The sequence below is a fragment of the Mobula hypostoma genome, chromosome 1 (genome assembly GCF_963921235.1).
Source record: "Mobula hypostoma chromosome 1, sMobHyp1.1, whole genome shotgun sequence".
NCBI classification, from domain to species: domain Eukaryota; kingdom Metazoa; phylum Chordata; class Chondrichthyes; order Myliobatiformes; family Myliobatidae; genus Mobula; species Mobula hypostoma.
In genome coordinates, this window is record NC_086097.1 from 121469615 (window position 1) to 121484970 (window position 15356).

Sequence of the window (15356 nt, forward strand, 5' to 3'; positions counted from 1 at the left end):
GAAAATATGTGCAGTTGTGGAATGGAGCTTATACTGATGTTGGTTGTGTGGTATTTTGTTATGTGGAAACTGGAATTCATTTCTGCATTTCGTTTATGCTAGTGAATTTGAAAGTGCATTTTGAAACTTACTGAAATGTTTATTTATTGCATTGAAGTTAAATACATTTGTGACTTTGACCCATAAATACACGAGGTACATATGATGATAAGAGGCATAGACTGAGTGGACAGTCAGAGACTTTTTCCCAGGGCAGAAATATGAAAGTGCTAGAGAAGGGATTGAGAGGGATGATAAATCAGTCATGGTGGAATGGTTAAGCCGAAAGAGCAGAATTAGGTCCTGTGTCTTTTGGTCTTATGGAAATGGCTAATATGAGGGTGCATAATTTTAAGGTGATTTGAGGAAAGTATAATGGTGATGTCAAAGGTAATGTTTTTACACAGAAAGTGGTGGGTGCCTGGAACCTGCTACTAGGAGTGGTAGTAGAGTCAGATACATTAGGGCCATTTAAGAGACAAATGGCCAATGGGTGAAAGAAAAATGGAGGACAATGTAGGAGGGAAGGGTGAGAATGGTCTTACAGTATGTTAAAAGGCCAGCACCACATTGTAGGCTGAAGGGCCTGTACTGTTCTATGTTCTAAAGGGAATGTATTGCCACAGTAATATTCTTATTAATTGATAACTGTTGGGCTGGTATTATTCAAAAGGAAAATGAAGCTAATAATGATTCAAGAAATATTGAAATTTTTCCTGTTATGCATCCTTATTATCTGATGATTGATATACAGCATTGTGCACAGGCATTTGGATAATTGGTTTATTATTGTCAAGTACCAAAATGCAGTGAAAAGCTTTGTTTGCATGCCGCCTAGACAGATCATTTAATCTGTATGTACATCATAGTAGCATAAAAGGAAAATAAAACTGAATGCAGAATATAGCATGACAGTTACACAAAGTCCAGTGAAGGTTTTCGAAGTGTAAGGCCCATGACGAGGGTCCACTAATTTTTGCTATATTATATGCTCTCTCATTTGCTTTCATGCTGTTTTTGACTTCCCTTGCCAGCTAAGGTTGCCTCATCCTCCCTTTAGAATACTCCTTCATCTTTGCGATGTATCTATCCTGTGTCTTCCGAATTGTCCTCAGTAGCTCCAGCCATTGCTGTTCTACTGTCATCTCTGCTACTGTCCCCTCCAATCCACTTCTGCCAGCTTCTATCTCATGCATCTATAATTCCCTTTACTGCACGATAATAATGATATATCTGACTTTATCTTCTCCCTCTCAATTTGCAGGGTGAATTCGATCATGTTATGATCACTGTCTCTTAAGGGTTTCTTTACCTTATCCTCCCTAATCAAATCTGGTTCACTACACAACACCCAATCCAGAATTGCCTTTTTCCTTGTGGACTCAACTACAAGCTGCTCTAAAAAGCCATCTCATACACATTCTACAAATACCTTCTCTTGGAATCCAACACCAACCTGATTTTCCAAATCTATCTGCACATTGAAATCCCCCATGACTGTTGTAACATTGCCCTTTTCACATGCCTTTTCTATCTCCCTTTATAATTTGCACCCTGCCTCATTGTTGTAGTTTGGAGGCCTGTACCTAACTCACATCAGGGTCTTTTTACCCTTGCTGATTCTTTACACCACCTACAAGATTCTGCATCTTTTGATCCTATGTCACCTCTTTTTAAGGATTTGATTTCATATTTTTTCTACCAACAGGGCCATCCCACCCTCTCACTCTACCAGTCTGTCCTTTCAATACAATATGTATCCTTGGATGTTAAGCTCCCAACTATGTTTTTCTTTTGGCCATGCGATGCCCACAGTGTCATACCTGCCAATCTCTAAATGTGCTACAAGATTTTCTACCTTATTCCATATACTGAGTGATTTCAAATATAACACCTTCAGTCCTGTACTCATCATCCTTATGGATTTTGTCCCCATTTTGCATTTCAAATCATCCCACTGACTGCAATGTTTCCCTGTCATTTACCTGTCCATCCTCACACAGTGCATCTACTTGTATAGCAGCTGACCTATACTCAGCCTTATTACTCTGGTTTCCTACCAAATTAGTTTAAACCCTCCCCAACAGCTCTAGCAAACCTGAAGGATATTGGTCCCCCTCAAGTTCAGGTCTTGCCTGTCCTTTTTGTACAGGTCATATCAGAGGTTTTTAAGAGCAGATTAAGTAGATTTAATTCTAAAATTACTGTAATAAAATATATATTTAAGACCATAAGATATAGGAGCAGATCTAGCCATTTGGTTTGAGTCTTTGCTCCACCATTCATTCTATCATGGCTGACTTATTATCTATCTCAACCCCTTTCTTCTGCCTTCTCCCTATAACCTTTGACACTCTTAATCAAGAACCTATTGACCTGCGCTTTAAATATACCCAATAACTTGCCTCCACAGCCGTCTTTGGAAATGAATTCCACAGATCCACCACCCTCTGGCTGAAGAAATTCTTCCTTGTCTCTGTTCGAAAGGGAAGTCCTTGTATTCCGAAACTGTGCCCCCTGGTTCTAGACTCCCACGCTAATGGAAACAGTCTCTCCACATCCACTCTATCTAGGTCTTACATGTTCAATAGGTTTGTATCAGGTTTAATATTACTGGCATATGTCATGAAATTTGTTGTTTTGCAGCAGCGGTACATTGCAATACATAATAGTTAAAAAAAAAACTATAGACTAACAATGAGAAATACACACACACACACACACACACACACACACACACACACACACTGAGGCAGTGGATTGTGGTACTGGGAACACATCAAGATCAGAGCGTTTTGACCCAATTAAGTTGAAGTTTCATGGAAATAGTTAAAAAGTTGTTTTAAAAAAAATACAAACTACTATTTAACTGAGTAACAAATTATGTATTTAAATGAAATACAGAACAAATTGGAACATTACCAATGCTACTACAGTACTATAAAGCTGTATTAGTTCCTCAAGGGAGGAATTCATCCACTGCACGCTTCTGTGTATAGGGTGTCCAGGGAGGAGTAGCACCTCTGGTGGAGGGGCTTGTAGTGTTCATTTTATGGCCGCTCATTCTCCCTTGCACCCAACCAGACACTCAGCTCCCACCTGTGGCTCCAAGTAGCTGTTTGCATGTGACAGCGGCCATTCTCCAGTACAACGCTTTGACAAGTGGTATAAACCAGATGAGGGTAGTCGATGAGCTTCATACCCTGGTGAGATTGGGACATGCCTGTCCTTGCAGGTGAAGTGAGCTCCAATGTACTGGGCTGATGAGAGAAACAGTGAGATTCCACGGCCAAGAATGTGGTTCTGCAATGTTTTGTGGGGAGCAAAGTTTATGATGAGGCACAGAAGAAGTTATGATTACCCACTGCAAGAAAGGAAGACCCTAGTTTGTGATGCCTGCTCGTACCACTAGACCCGGACTACTGAGGTGAAGAGAGTTGAACTGTCCCAGTGCAATGACTCTTCCACATTAAAAACAGGTATCAGTGTCATCGTTGGATATGACAAACATCCTACACTCTGCCGTGTTCTTTTGACTGAGCAAAATTAGCAAGACACCTAGTACAGAAAATGGACTGCTTTCATACAATGCTTCTGGTTGCATCCTCCAAATCTTCATTTTCATTGTAATACTCAGTATGGTTCTTGATGCTTTCCAATTCTTCATAGTTCTTAACTTGAAGTAGTGAAATTGTTTCATTTCGCTCCTGGCCATTTCTGGCATCTCCAAGCCTGAGTGCTTGAAACCATAGTGAACAAAGCAATTCTAAATTGTCTTACTGATTATTTCCCTCCAACTATCAACTAACTACTTTTTAAACACAAGCACATGCAACTGACGCCATTTAAAAACTGTTTGCTCTGAGCATGGTGAAATGTCTTAACAGCCATGCAGAGCACACGACTGACACTAGTAGAAACTGTTCGACGGCAGTCTTCTGTCCCAATTAAGCAGTATAGAGTTCCAAATAAACAAAAGAATTCCTGGTTATTTTCTCGATTAGTTACTGTTCTTTATTTATCCCAAATAAGTGGCTGCCCCAATTAACTAATGGGCTAATTAACTGGAATCCACTGAATATTTAATTAAATCAAGTAAGTAGTGCAAAAAGGGGGGGAAAAAGGTGACACAGTGTTCATGGGTTCATGGTCGATTCAGAAATCTAATGGTGGAGGAGAAGTTGCTGTTCATGGTATGTTCTGTGTGTGTCTTCAGGCTCCTGTACCTCCTCAATGAGATGAGAACATGTCCTGGGTGATGGGGTTCCTTAATGGTAGATGTCGCCTTCTTGCGATGTCTCATTTTGAAGATGACCTTAATGCTGGGGAGGCTAATGCCCATGGTGAAGCAGGCTGAGTTTTCAACTTTCTGTAGTTTTTCCCGATCCTGTGCTGTGTCCCCTCTGTACCAGACGGTAATGCAACCATTTGGAATGCTTTCCTCCATATATCTGTAGAAATTTGTGAGTGTCTTTTGTAACATACCTAGTCTCCTAAAACTCCTAATGAACTATAGCAGCTTTTGTAATTGCATCAATATGTTGGATCCAGGATAGATCTTCAGAGATGTTGATATCCAGGAACTTGAAGCTGCTCACCCTTTCCACTGCTGATCTATCGATGAGGACTGGTGTGTGATCCCTTGACCTCCCCTTCTTGAAGTCCACAGTCAATTCCTTCATTCTTCTAAACTTCAGCAAGTACAGGCCCAGAGCCATTAAACGCTCCTCAGACGTCAGCCCTTTCATTTCTGGAATCATTCTCGGTAACCTCCTCTGAACCTTCTCCAGTCTCCGGTGCCTTATCGAGCCTCAACATTATATCCTTGATTCTAGTGCTCTCAAAATGAATGCTAATAGTTTTTGTAGATTATGGAACTAAAAACATGGAATAAAATATACTGCGTCCGGTGCTCATGGTGCGGCCTTCTATATATTGGTGAGACCCGACGCAGGCTGGGAGACCGTTTCGCTGAACACCTATGTTCTGTCTGCCAGGGAAAGCAGGATCTCCCAGTGGCCACACATTTTCATTCCACGTCCCATTTCCATTCTGATATGTCTATCCACGGCCTCCTCTACTGTAAAGATGAAGCCACACTCAGGTTGGAGGAACAACACTTTATATTCCGTCTGGGTATCCTCCAACCTGATGGCATGAACACTGAGTTCTCCAACTTCCGTTAATGCCCTTCCTCCCCTTCTTACCCCATCCCTTGTTTGTTTGTTTGTTTATTTATTTATTTCTCCCTTTTTTTTCTCTTTTTTCTCCCTCTATCCCTCTCACTATAACTCCTGCCTGCTCTCCATCTTCCTCTGGGCTCCCCTCCCTCTTTCTTTCTCCCTAGGCTTCCCATCCCATGATCCTCTCCCTTCTCCAGCCTTGTATCCCTTTTGCCAATCACCTGTCCAGCTCTTGGCTCCATCCCTCCCCCTCCTGTCTTCTCCTATCAGTTTGGATCTCCCCCCCTCCCACTTTCAAATCTCTTACTAACTCTTCCTTCAGTTAGTCCTGACGAAGGGTCTCGGCCCGAAACGCCAACTGTACCTCTTCCAATAGATGCTGCCTGGCCTGCTGCGTTCCACCAGTATTTTAGGTGTGTTGGTTGAATAAAATAAACATATTGCTTGCCTTTTAAATCAAGTCATTTGAATAGGGTCATATTTCGAATAGGAAAAGTAGTGTTGCAAGTCCAGGGATAGGATGAGAGTTCAGCTGTGTTTGTGTGTAAATCAAAGCTGAACTAATCTGCAAGGTTGATATTGTTGCTGGTTCTCTGTGGAGTCTGAGGCTAAAGGTGAGTGATTTTTGATTCACTGCAGCATTGCTTGTCAGTCTTTTTGATACATCGCCCTTTCTATATTGGGTAAAACAGGTAACAGTCAGTTGTAAACTGAACTTTCAGTAGTGTGAAATATTTGAAAATGCTTCATAATTCTGCAAGCTCATCAGGTTCTTAATGACACCACAACTGTGTCAGCATGATTGCCATTCATTCATTCAGAACAGACTCCATGAGTTAGCACTATATCCAATACTGACTTATGACTTCCTAGCAACTGTCCACTGTAAGGAAAATATTCTTTAAATTGAGATTCTGTGACCACAGTTACTGCTTTGAAAGCTTAGGTGTGGCTATCTTGATAAACTTTAGAGCCATGTCAAGGCAGACCTTGCTGAAGTGATTAGACACTTTAAATTTAGCAAAGTATGCATGATGGATAAAATAGCACAATTGCTTAGTTGTTTATCTCAATGTGGTGGATGCAAGAATATTAAAACAAAATAGTTTTTAATGATCCTACTGGGTATTTTCTGTAAAATAGTCTGAATTTTTCAACAGCTCATATGCACAAATCCTTCTATTCATTTCTGAAGCACTTTTCCTCAGAACCTGAGTGGTGGTCAACATATCTTTGATGATGAGTGCTGTTTTCCTGCAACAGCACTTCATATTGATGTGCGCAGTGATGTGGAGGGTTTTATCTGTGATGGACTGGACTGTATTTACTACTTTTTGTCGGCTTTTCCATTCAAGGGCATTCCATATCAGACTGATGCAACATTCAATATACTCTTCCCTGGACATCTGTAGCAGTTTGTTAAAGTTTTAGATGACATGCCAAATTTGCAAACTTGTAAGGAAGGTGCTGCTGTCCTTTTGAAATGGCACTTGTATGCTGGACTGAGGACAAGTTATCTGAAATGATAACACTGAGGAATTTAATGATGCTGAATGCTGACCCTCTCCACCTCTCATTCCCCCCCCCCCCCCGCCAAACCCCCGACAAGAACTGGCCATGGACCTCCATCAGCAAGAAGGTACAGGAGCCTCAGGACCCACACCACCAGGTTCAGGAACAGTTACTACTTTTCAACTTGAACCAGTGGGGATAATTTCACTTGACATCACTCGCCCCATCATTGAACTATTCCCACAACCTATGGACTGACTTCTAAGGACCTTTCATCTCATGTTCTCCATATTTATTGCTTATTGATTTATTATCATTATTATTTCTTCTTGCTTTTTGTATTTGCTCTGTTTGTTGTATTTTGCACATTGGTCATTTGTCTGTCCTGTTGGGCGCAGTCTTTCATTGATTCTGCTGTGTTTCTTGTACTTACTGTGAGTGCCTGTAAGAAAATGAATTTCAGGATTGTATTTGATGACATATGTCTACTTTGATAATCACTTTACTTTGAACTTTGTGTTCATTTTGTAATCTGATGTCATTAACGTAATAAACGTTTGACCATTAAATTGGCACTAATTCTTTTTGCAGGTAGTAGGAAGATTGTGATATGTGTACTAGAGCTTTTGACAGAACTGGTGATGCTTATTAGTGATTCAATCTCTGAAGACGTCTGGGATGATGAGAGTCTGACCGGTCGAGAACTGGTATGAGTTTTGTGGGAATACGTTTGTCAACAGAACCTTGTATTCTATTAAGAAAAATCTGAATTGGTCTGAACATGTTTACATCTTTGAGCACTCTTAATTTCTCTTTTCAAATGATTTTAAATTAGTGATGACTTCAGTTTCTCACACAACACAGTGTTTTTATTTGTGTTATTTGCTCCTTGTTGGTATTGGTATTGTGCCGGCACCTTTCTTTCCAAAGCTTTTAAGATTCATCACTGGGAATTGTCTTTGAATTCTTGTTATTAAGTCCTGATGTTGGTTTAAACTAGTGCTGCATGTCCAGAATCAAGTAAGGATTTGAATTGGTGTATCATCTTTCGCAAACTCAGAACATTCCAAAAATGGATTGCATTGCGATTCTGTTTCAATCCTAGGTACTGCGGTGCAGGAAATAAGGTTATCTACATAAACATCTAAGGTTCTGGTATATGTAGGGGAAAAAAAAATGGTTCTGCATTGAATAACAATGGATACCAATAAACTGGAATGGGGTTGAAGAAACTGAGGAAGAGACTATTGTAGCACACCCTGTTCTAAGTCCATAATCTATAAATAACAATGTTATGGATGTTTCTATTCTCACCTTTTAAATTTTCATTGGTTCTGACATATAGAAAGAATTAGTTTTGCTTTTCTGCCAGTATAAAAGATAACTACCCAAATTAAATTTGGCATCAAATCTCACTGGCTGTTATACAAGAAAGGTACCATAATTATTTAGATGTTAACATTTTCAATCACATTTTCTGTATCTCCAGGTGAGTGTTTCAGTTCTAACCAGTAGGGGGAAGCAGTGAATCAGTAATAAATGCACTGTACAGACCATGACATACAAGCAAAACTGCCCTGTTCACTAGCTATATGCATAAATCCTGGAGGATGAGTGCTTATTTTCGCTTTTGCTCTTGTCTTATGAGAATGTATCTTAAAACCTCAGATGCTTGCAACTTTTTGGGGAACTGAGTTCCAAATTTCTACAACCATTAGTCTGAATAAGTCTTACATCATTCTGTTTGTGAATGATCCATACTAAATTTAAGATAATGTCTCCTTTTCTTGATTTTTCCCACATGCAGATAAGCTTACCTGCACCAAGATCCTTTTAGCATTTAATCAGAGCACAAGTTTCTGCAGCCATTCCAAATCTTTATCTTTCTTTTATCCCTGTGCTTTATCTTTCTTCATTTCCATACTTGAATGTGACATTAACTTTTTTTCTTCGTTATGCGTCCACCGTAATCATAAGGTCATCCAAACTTCTTTCCATATGAGTTGTATTATGTTTTCAGAAGGTGTAGTGGTCAAAACTGAACACAATACTCTACATTGAGCATGACTAAGACTCTATGCATACTTGTTCCTCATTGCATTTCAGCCCCTTGAAATAAGGTTAATAGAACATGGAATGTAGAATGTAGAACAGTACAGTACAAAACAGACCTTTCAATGTTGTACTGACCTTTTAACCTTCTCTGAGATCAATCTAGCTCTTCCCTCCAACATAGCCCTCTATTTTTCTATCATTTATGTGCTTATCTAAGAGTTTCTTAAATGTCCCTTATGAATCTGCCTCTACCAACATCCCTAGCAGTGCGATCCACGTGTCTGCTGCTTTTTGTGTAAAGAACTTAAACCCAGACATTCTCCAACCCCCCACACTGTCTGCCAATCATCTTAAAATTGTGCCCAGTGGTATTAACTGTAAATATTCTTGTAGATCCATAAGCCATGGAACTGTTAAGTATTGATTGTAGCTAAATGAGAGCCACTTCATTGAGCTGAGTAAAGGATGCATGGCATTATAATTGTAAAATTATTTCTTCCCAAAAAGAGTGATTTGCATTTGAAATAATTAGTCGGATAAGGGAGAGACACTTATTAAGAATGCAATTTATTGGTAGATTGGGTAAGATGAAATATGAACAAATGGGCTTCATTGAACCCCATGGGGATTCATGAATGGGAATGATATATTCCTGTTCATGAATCTTTCTTCTGGTACTTTTTACATCACTACACCTATTACAGGGAAGATAATAGCACGTACAGAAGATTGGCTGACTGTCAGGAGGCAAAGAGTGGGAATAAACAGGGTCTTTTCTGATTGGCTGCTGGTGACTCATGGTATATTGCATTCTAATGGTGTTCCACAGGGATCAGTGTTGGGACCGTTGCTTTTCACATTATACGTCAATGATTTGGATGACAGAATTAATAGCTTTGTGGCCAAGTTTCTGGATGATACAAGGTAGTTGGAGGGGCAAGTAGTGTTGAGCAAGCAGGTAATCTGCAGAAGGACTTGAGACAGATTTGGGGAATGGGTAAAGAAGTGGTAGATGGAATACAGTACAGGGAAGCATTTGTTCATGCACTTTAGTAGAAGGCATAAAAATTTAGACTATTTTCTAAATGGGGAGCAAATTCAGAAATCAGAGGTGCAAAGGGACCCAAGAGTCCTCGTGCAGGATTTCCTAAAGATTAACTTGCAAGTTGAGTCGGTGTTAATGAATGCTAACATTGCATTTGCCTTCTTTTCAAGAGAACGAGAATATCAAAACAAGTATGTAATGCAGAGATTTTACATGGCATTGGTCAGATGGTACTTGGAGTCTTGTGAGTAGTTTTGGGTTCCTTGTCTAAGAAAGGATGTGCAGCCATTGAAGACAGTCCAGAGGAGGTTCATGAGAATGATCCTGGGAATGAAGGTGTCAGCGTAGGAGGGGTGTTTGGCTCTTGGCCTGTACTTGCTGAGTTTAGAAGAAAGAGTTGGGGTGTGGGAAATCTCACTGAGATGTATTGTTTATTGAAGGGCCTAGAGAGAGTGGATGTGAAGAGAATGTTTCCTATAGTTGGGAAGTTTAGAACCAGAAGGCACGGCCTCAGAATAAAGGATGTCCCTTTAGAACAGAGACATGGAGGAATCTGTTTGGCCAGAAAGTAGTGAATCTGGAAGTCATTACCACAGGCCCCTGTGGAGGCAAGTCATTGAGTATATTTAAAGCGGAGATTGATAGGTTCCTGATGAGAAGGACATCAAAGCTTACTTAGAAAAGGCAGGGGAATGAGGTTTAGAGGGAAAATAAATCAACCATGATGATATGGCAGAACAGGCTGGCTGGTCCGAATGGCCTATTTCCGCTCCTATGTCTTATAGTCATTTTAAACGGTACTGTGTTTTGTACTAAATATTTATTTTGCAATTTCTGTTCTCAGCATGCAACAATGACTATTATTAAATCTTTAGTTAAGGTAAAGAAGCCAAAACAATTGCTGTATCAGTTAACCACTGTTATGGTTTAGGGTACTTCAAATGAGTAAGTCTAATGCTTTTCATTTTACTGTTTTTATTTACAGAAGGAAAGTCTGATAGGATCATTGGATGCTTTGGGGGAAGTTCTTGCTTATCATAATACCAGCATTGCTGTAGAACAACAAGAAGCGGCTATTGTGCACCACCGATTAGCGTTTATTAGTATTGCGCTATTCTCTGTGCGTTTTCTGCAAGTAGTCCTCCCTGTAGAGAAGGTGAGCTGATGCATTTGTACCTGTTCACTTCCACAAGATTTCATTTGGATCTTGTGCACAATCAAATGTAAGTTTGCAGCTCTCTGCATATTTTTATGTATGTTAAAGGACAATTAAGATTAGCTTTGTCACATGTACATTGAAATATACATGAAGTGTGTTGTTTACACCAAGAGCAGTGTTGGGCAGCCCACAAGTGTTGCCACGCTTATGGTACCAACATAGCATGCCTATAGCTCACTAACCTTAACCTGTAGGTCTTTGGAATGTGGGATGAAGATGGAACAGCCAGAGGAAGCCCATGCAGTCATGGGGAGAAAGTACAAACTCTTGACAAGTAGCAGCAGGAATTGACCCTGATTCACGGTCATTAAAGCGATGTGCTAATCTCTATGCTACTGTAAGTGTAATGATAGGTACTGATAGTTCTGTAATTACTTCTTGTTTCTGTGTGCACTTGTAATTGTAATTCATATGCAATTTTCCATTTCTCTTTTCTAAAGTTTTTTAAGCTTGCTTTTCATTGTGCAGTGTCTGACAAGACAGTGCGATGATATATCTAGGAACGTGTATAAAAAATGGCCAACTGAGCAAGGTATCTTCAACTGATGAAAACTCTGAAGGGCATTTGCTTATTAATATTGATAAGCTACTTCCTTTGATGGTTACACAATTGTGATGTAATTTACAGTGATTATATGAAAAAAGCAGTGTGTATTTCCTGTTTTGGATAGGATATGAGATTAAATGTTGGCTTCTTTAAGTTCAGAAACTTCCCTTTTGCGCAAACCTTTTCAAATAGTGATTGAAATTGTGAACGGTTTCTTAGAAAGAAGCCAAACAAAGTCAAATCAAAAAACATTGCAGAACATCACTTGCTGTAGAAATTAGATTTTGAAACAATTTGCAATCCTCATAGGGCTTTTGTATTCACTCTGAAATTCCATTAAGTTGTTAATGGGCTGAATGCTTGCGCTTCACTCTCGACAATGGAGTCATCAACTAGATGATTCAAGGCTCGCCTTTGATACTGAGAATTACAGCATCATCATAGGGGTTTTACGAAATATTGCCTTAATCAAAAATCATGATCAGTATTTATAAACAAGTTCTTAAGCCTGGTGATTCTGTGCTAAGTGTCTGCACCAATTTATATTCGTCTGCACCTACTATATTATTCTCCACACATACCCTTCAATTTAACCCTGATTCTACCAGTTGCATACAGAGCGTGGACAAACTACAGTAGCCAATTAACCAAAGAATCCACTTGAGAATCTGCTTGCTTTTGGAGGTATGAAGCACCAGGAGGAAACAAACCCACATGGTCACAGGGAGACCACACAGACCCCCCACAAACACCAGAGAACAGGATTGAAACCAGTGACTGGAACTGAGGCAGTAGCCTTGCTGGCTATATCTTTGTGCTACTCTAGCTTGTTGAACGGAATCTCCGAAATGTTTAAAGTGACAATGTGATGTCTCCAGTGAATTTTAGTGATAAATGAGGCTTAAAGTTTAAATTGTGCTCGTTTTCTTCCCTGGTTACCTTTGGGGATCAAACAATCTAAATAGGACCATTAATCTGTCAGAATAACTGGAGCATTGACCTTGTGCATCCCTTGTGTAGGCTCTGTCTGAGTTTCTCAGTTTGAATATCACTGATCTCATTGAACCTGATGTATTTTTCTGTTTGATGCTGTAATTCATGAGTATTTATAAAGTGGAGAGAAAAACTACAGAGTAATTACTATTCAGCATACTCCTATTTTTTTTAAATGTATGTGGTTGCAAAAAATAAATGTATATAAAACATACTACTGTTGAATTTTCTATCCTGAGTGCACCCAGCTATTTTGTAAGTCCTTCTTTGTTACAGTACCACTGAAGTACTGCACAGAGAAAGGCCCTTTGGCCCATCTAGCCCATGACAAACCATTTACACTGCCTACTTGCATTGACATACATAGCCCTCCAGACCCCTACCATCCATGTTCCTATCCAAACTTCTCTCAAATGCTGTAGTCGGGCTTACATGCACTGGCTGCTAGAGGGGAACATGAAGTTTCCCCTCGTTCCTCTTAAGCTTTTCACCCTTCACCCACTCAAATTCAGTGGTAAAAGCCTGCTTGTGTTTTCCCTATCTTTACCCCTCATAATTTTGTATACCTCTATCAAATCTTCCCTCAGTCTTCTGCGTTCCAAGGAATAAAGTCCTTGGTATAAGTTCCGCTTGGTAGTTTTGTGATGCCCACTGTTAGGGGAGCCTTCACGTATTCTGAAGTGGCTCCAATCATTATGATTTCCGTTCTAACTAGTCTTGAAAAGAATAGAGCCATCTGATTTTGGGGTGATGAAATTAGTTGGGTGCGTATGGTCTTGTGAAGGCATCTTCATCTGTGACTAAACTGTATGGTTAAATTAATTGGTACAGATGTTATACTGCTACTCGTTCATGCAGGAGTTGTTCCTAGATCGTTGTTGATGTAGGAACCATGGCAGAGGAACATTATTCTCTACAAGAATAAGGTTAAAACATCCAGACCTATGAATAGGATATTCTGTCTGATATCAGAAGACCCAAAATGCAGTCAAGCTTTATACAGTGCGGTGCCTGCTATGCATTTTTATCAGTTCCTGGAATTAAAATGTGAGGAAGGAATTGTACTTGGAATAATTTTCAATAATTATTCAATAAACATTCAATAAAGAGCCTTTTTTTAATGCTTTCTCCTGATTCACTCTTAGCATAATTAGTATCACAGGGTCATTTATTTGGTCTATAGCCTTTTGTGCCTTGGAGGATTATGTCATGTCTACCACTATGTCATGCATTGTTGGACATTTAATCAAGAAGATTTCTTTCACACTCTAGGTTTCAATCAAAAATTAATGTTACCACTCTGACTTACAAAAATATCTGCTTAGTTACTTCGAAAAAAAAATGAGATATGACATGATAGTCTGATTAGCGCCATGCATTACAGCGCCAGGGGGTTCAATTCCCTCTGCTGTCTGTACATTTCTCCTGTGACCACATGGGTTTCCTCCAGGTGTTCCAGCTCCCCCCCACATTCCAAAGAATCAGAGCAAGAAGGCTGAGAGTGAATGGCTGATTTTCGGAGCCATGGTGGTTTTTACCACTTCGGGGTAAAAGAGAGGCAAGACTGCGCAGGCGTGTGACGTCAGCCAGTAGAGCACGAAAGGTTTAAAAAGAAGACCGTCATATCCAGCGGGCAGCATTCGGAGTGGGCAGCAGAGTGAGAGGCAGCAGAGTGATAGGGCTTTGGCTCAACGGGCTTAGGCACTAACGGGACGAGGTGAGGTAGGTTTACTGTTGTTATTTGCGGAAAGGAGGAAGTATGTGTGTGAGGCTAGTTTTCTCTGCTCATATCTGTCAGATATGGGAGGTCCTGGAGTCTCCCAGCCTCCCAGACGGCCATATCTGCACCAGGTGTATCGAGCTGCAGTTCCTAAGGGACTGAGTTAGGGAACTGAAGATGCAGCTTGATGACCTTCGCCTGGTCAGGGAGAGCGAGGAAGTGATAGAAAGGAGTTACAGTCAGGTGGTCACACCGGGGCCATGGGAGATAGGCAAGTGGGTCGCAGTCAGGAGGGGGAAGGGGAAGAGTCAGGTACTAGAGAGTACCCGTGTGGCTGTACCCCTTGACAATAAATACTCCTGTTTCAGTACTTCTGGGGGGACAGCCTACCTGGAGAAAGCAACAGTGGCCGTGCCTCTGGCACAGAGTCTGGCCCTGTGGCTCAGAAGGGTAGGGAAAGGAAGAAGAAGGCAGTAGTGATAGGGAACTCTATAGTTAGGGGGTCAGACAGGCCATTCAGTAGATGCAGGAAAGAAACTCGGATGGTAGTTTGCCTCCCACGTGCCAGGGGCCGGGATGTTTCAGATTGCGTCCAAGATATCCTGCAGTGGGAGGGAGAACAGCCAGGGGTTGTAGTACATATTGGTACCAATGACATAGATAGGAAAAGAGAAGAGGTCCTGAAAAAAGAGTACAGGGAGTTAGGAAGAAAGTTGAGATGCAGGACCGCAAAGGTAGTAATCTCGGGATTACTCCCTGTGCCATGTGATAGTGAGAATAGGAATAGAATGTGGTGGAGGACAAATGCGTGGCTGAGGGATTGGAGCAGGGGATAGGGATTCAGATTTCTGGATCATTGGGACTTTTTTTGGGGCAGGTGTGACCTGTACAAAAAGGACGGGTTGCACTTGAATCCCAGGGGGACCAATATCCTGGTGGGGAGGTTTGCTAAGGCTACTGGGGAGAGGTTAAACTAGAAATGTGGGGGGTGGGAACCGAACTGAAGAGACTGGGGAAGAGGAGGTTGGCTCACAAATAGAGAA

General features: G+C 40.7%; 1 protein-coding gene across 3 annotated transcripts in view; it reads left to right on the forward strand.

Moving 5' to 3' along the window:
• Window positions 1-15356, forward strand: part of rttn (rotatin) — a 270714-nt gene that overhangs the window by 50173 nt on the left and 205185 nt on the right. For all 3 annotated transcript variants that reach the window (XM_063055143.1, XM_063055124.1, XM_063055134.1), the window contains 2 exons: window positions 7326-7441; window positions 10820-10990. In XM_063055143.1, coding sequence (XP_062911213.1) covers window positions 7326-7441; window positions 10820-10990 — 287 coding nt within the window. The remainder of the gene's footprint in view (window positions 1-7325; window positions 7442-10819; window positions 10991-15356) is intronic.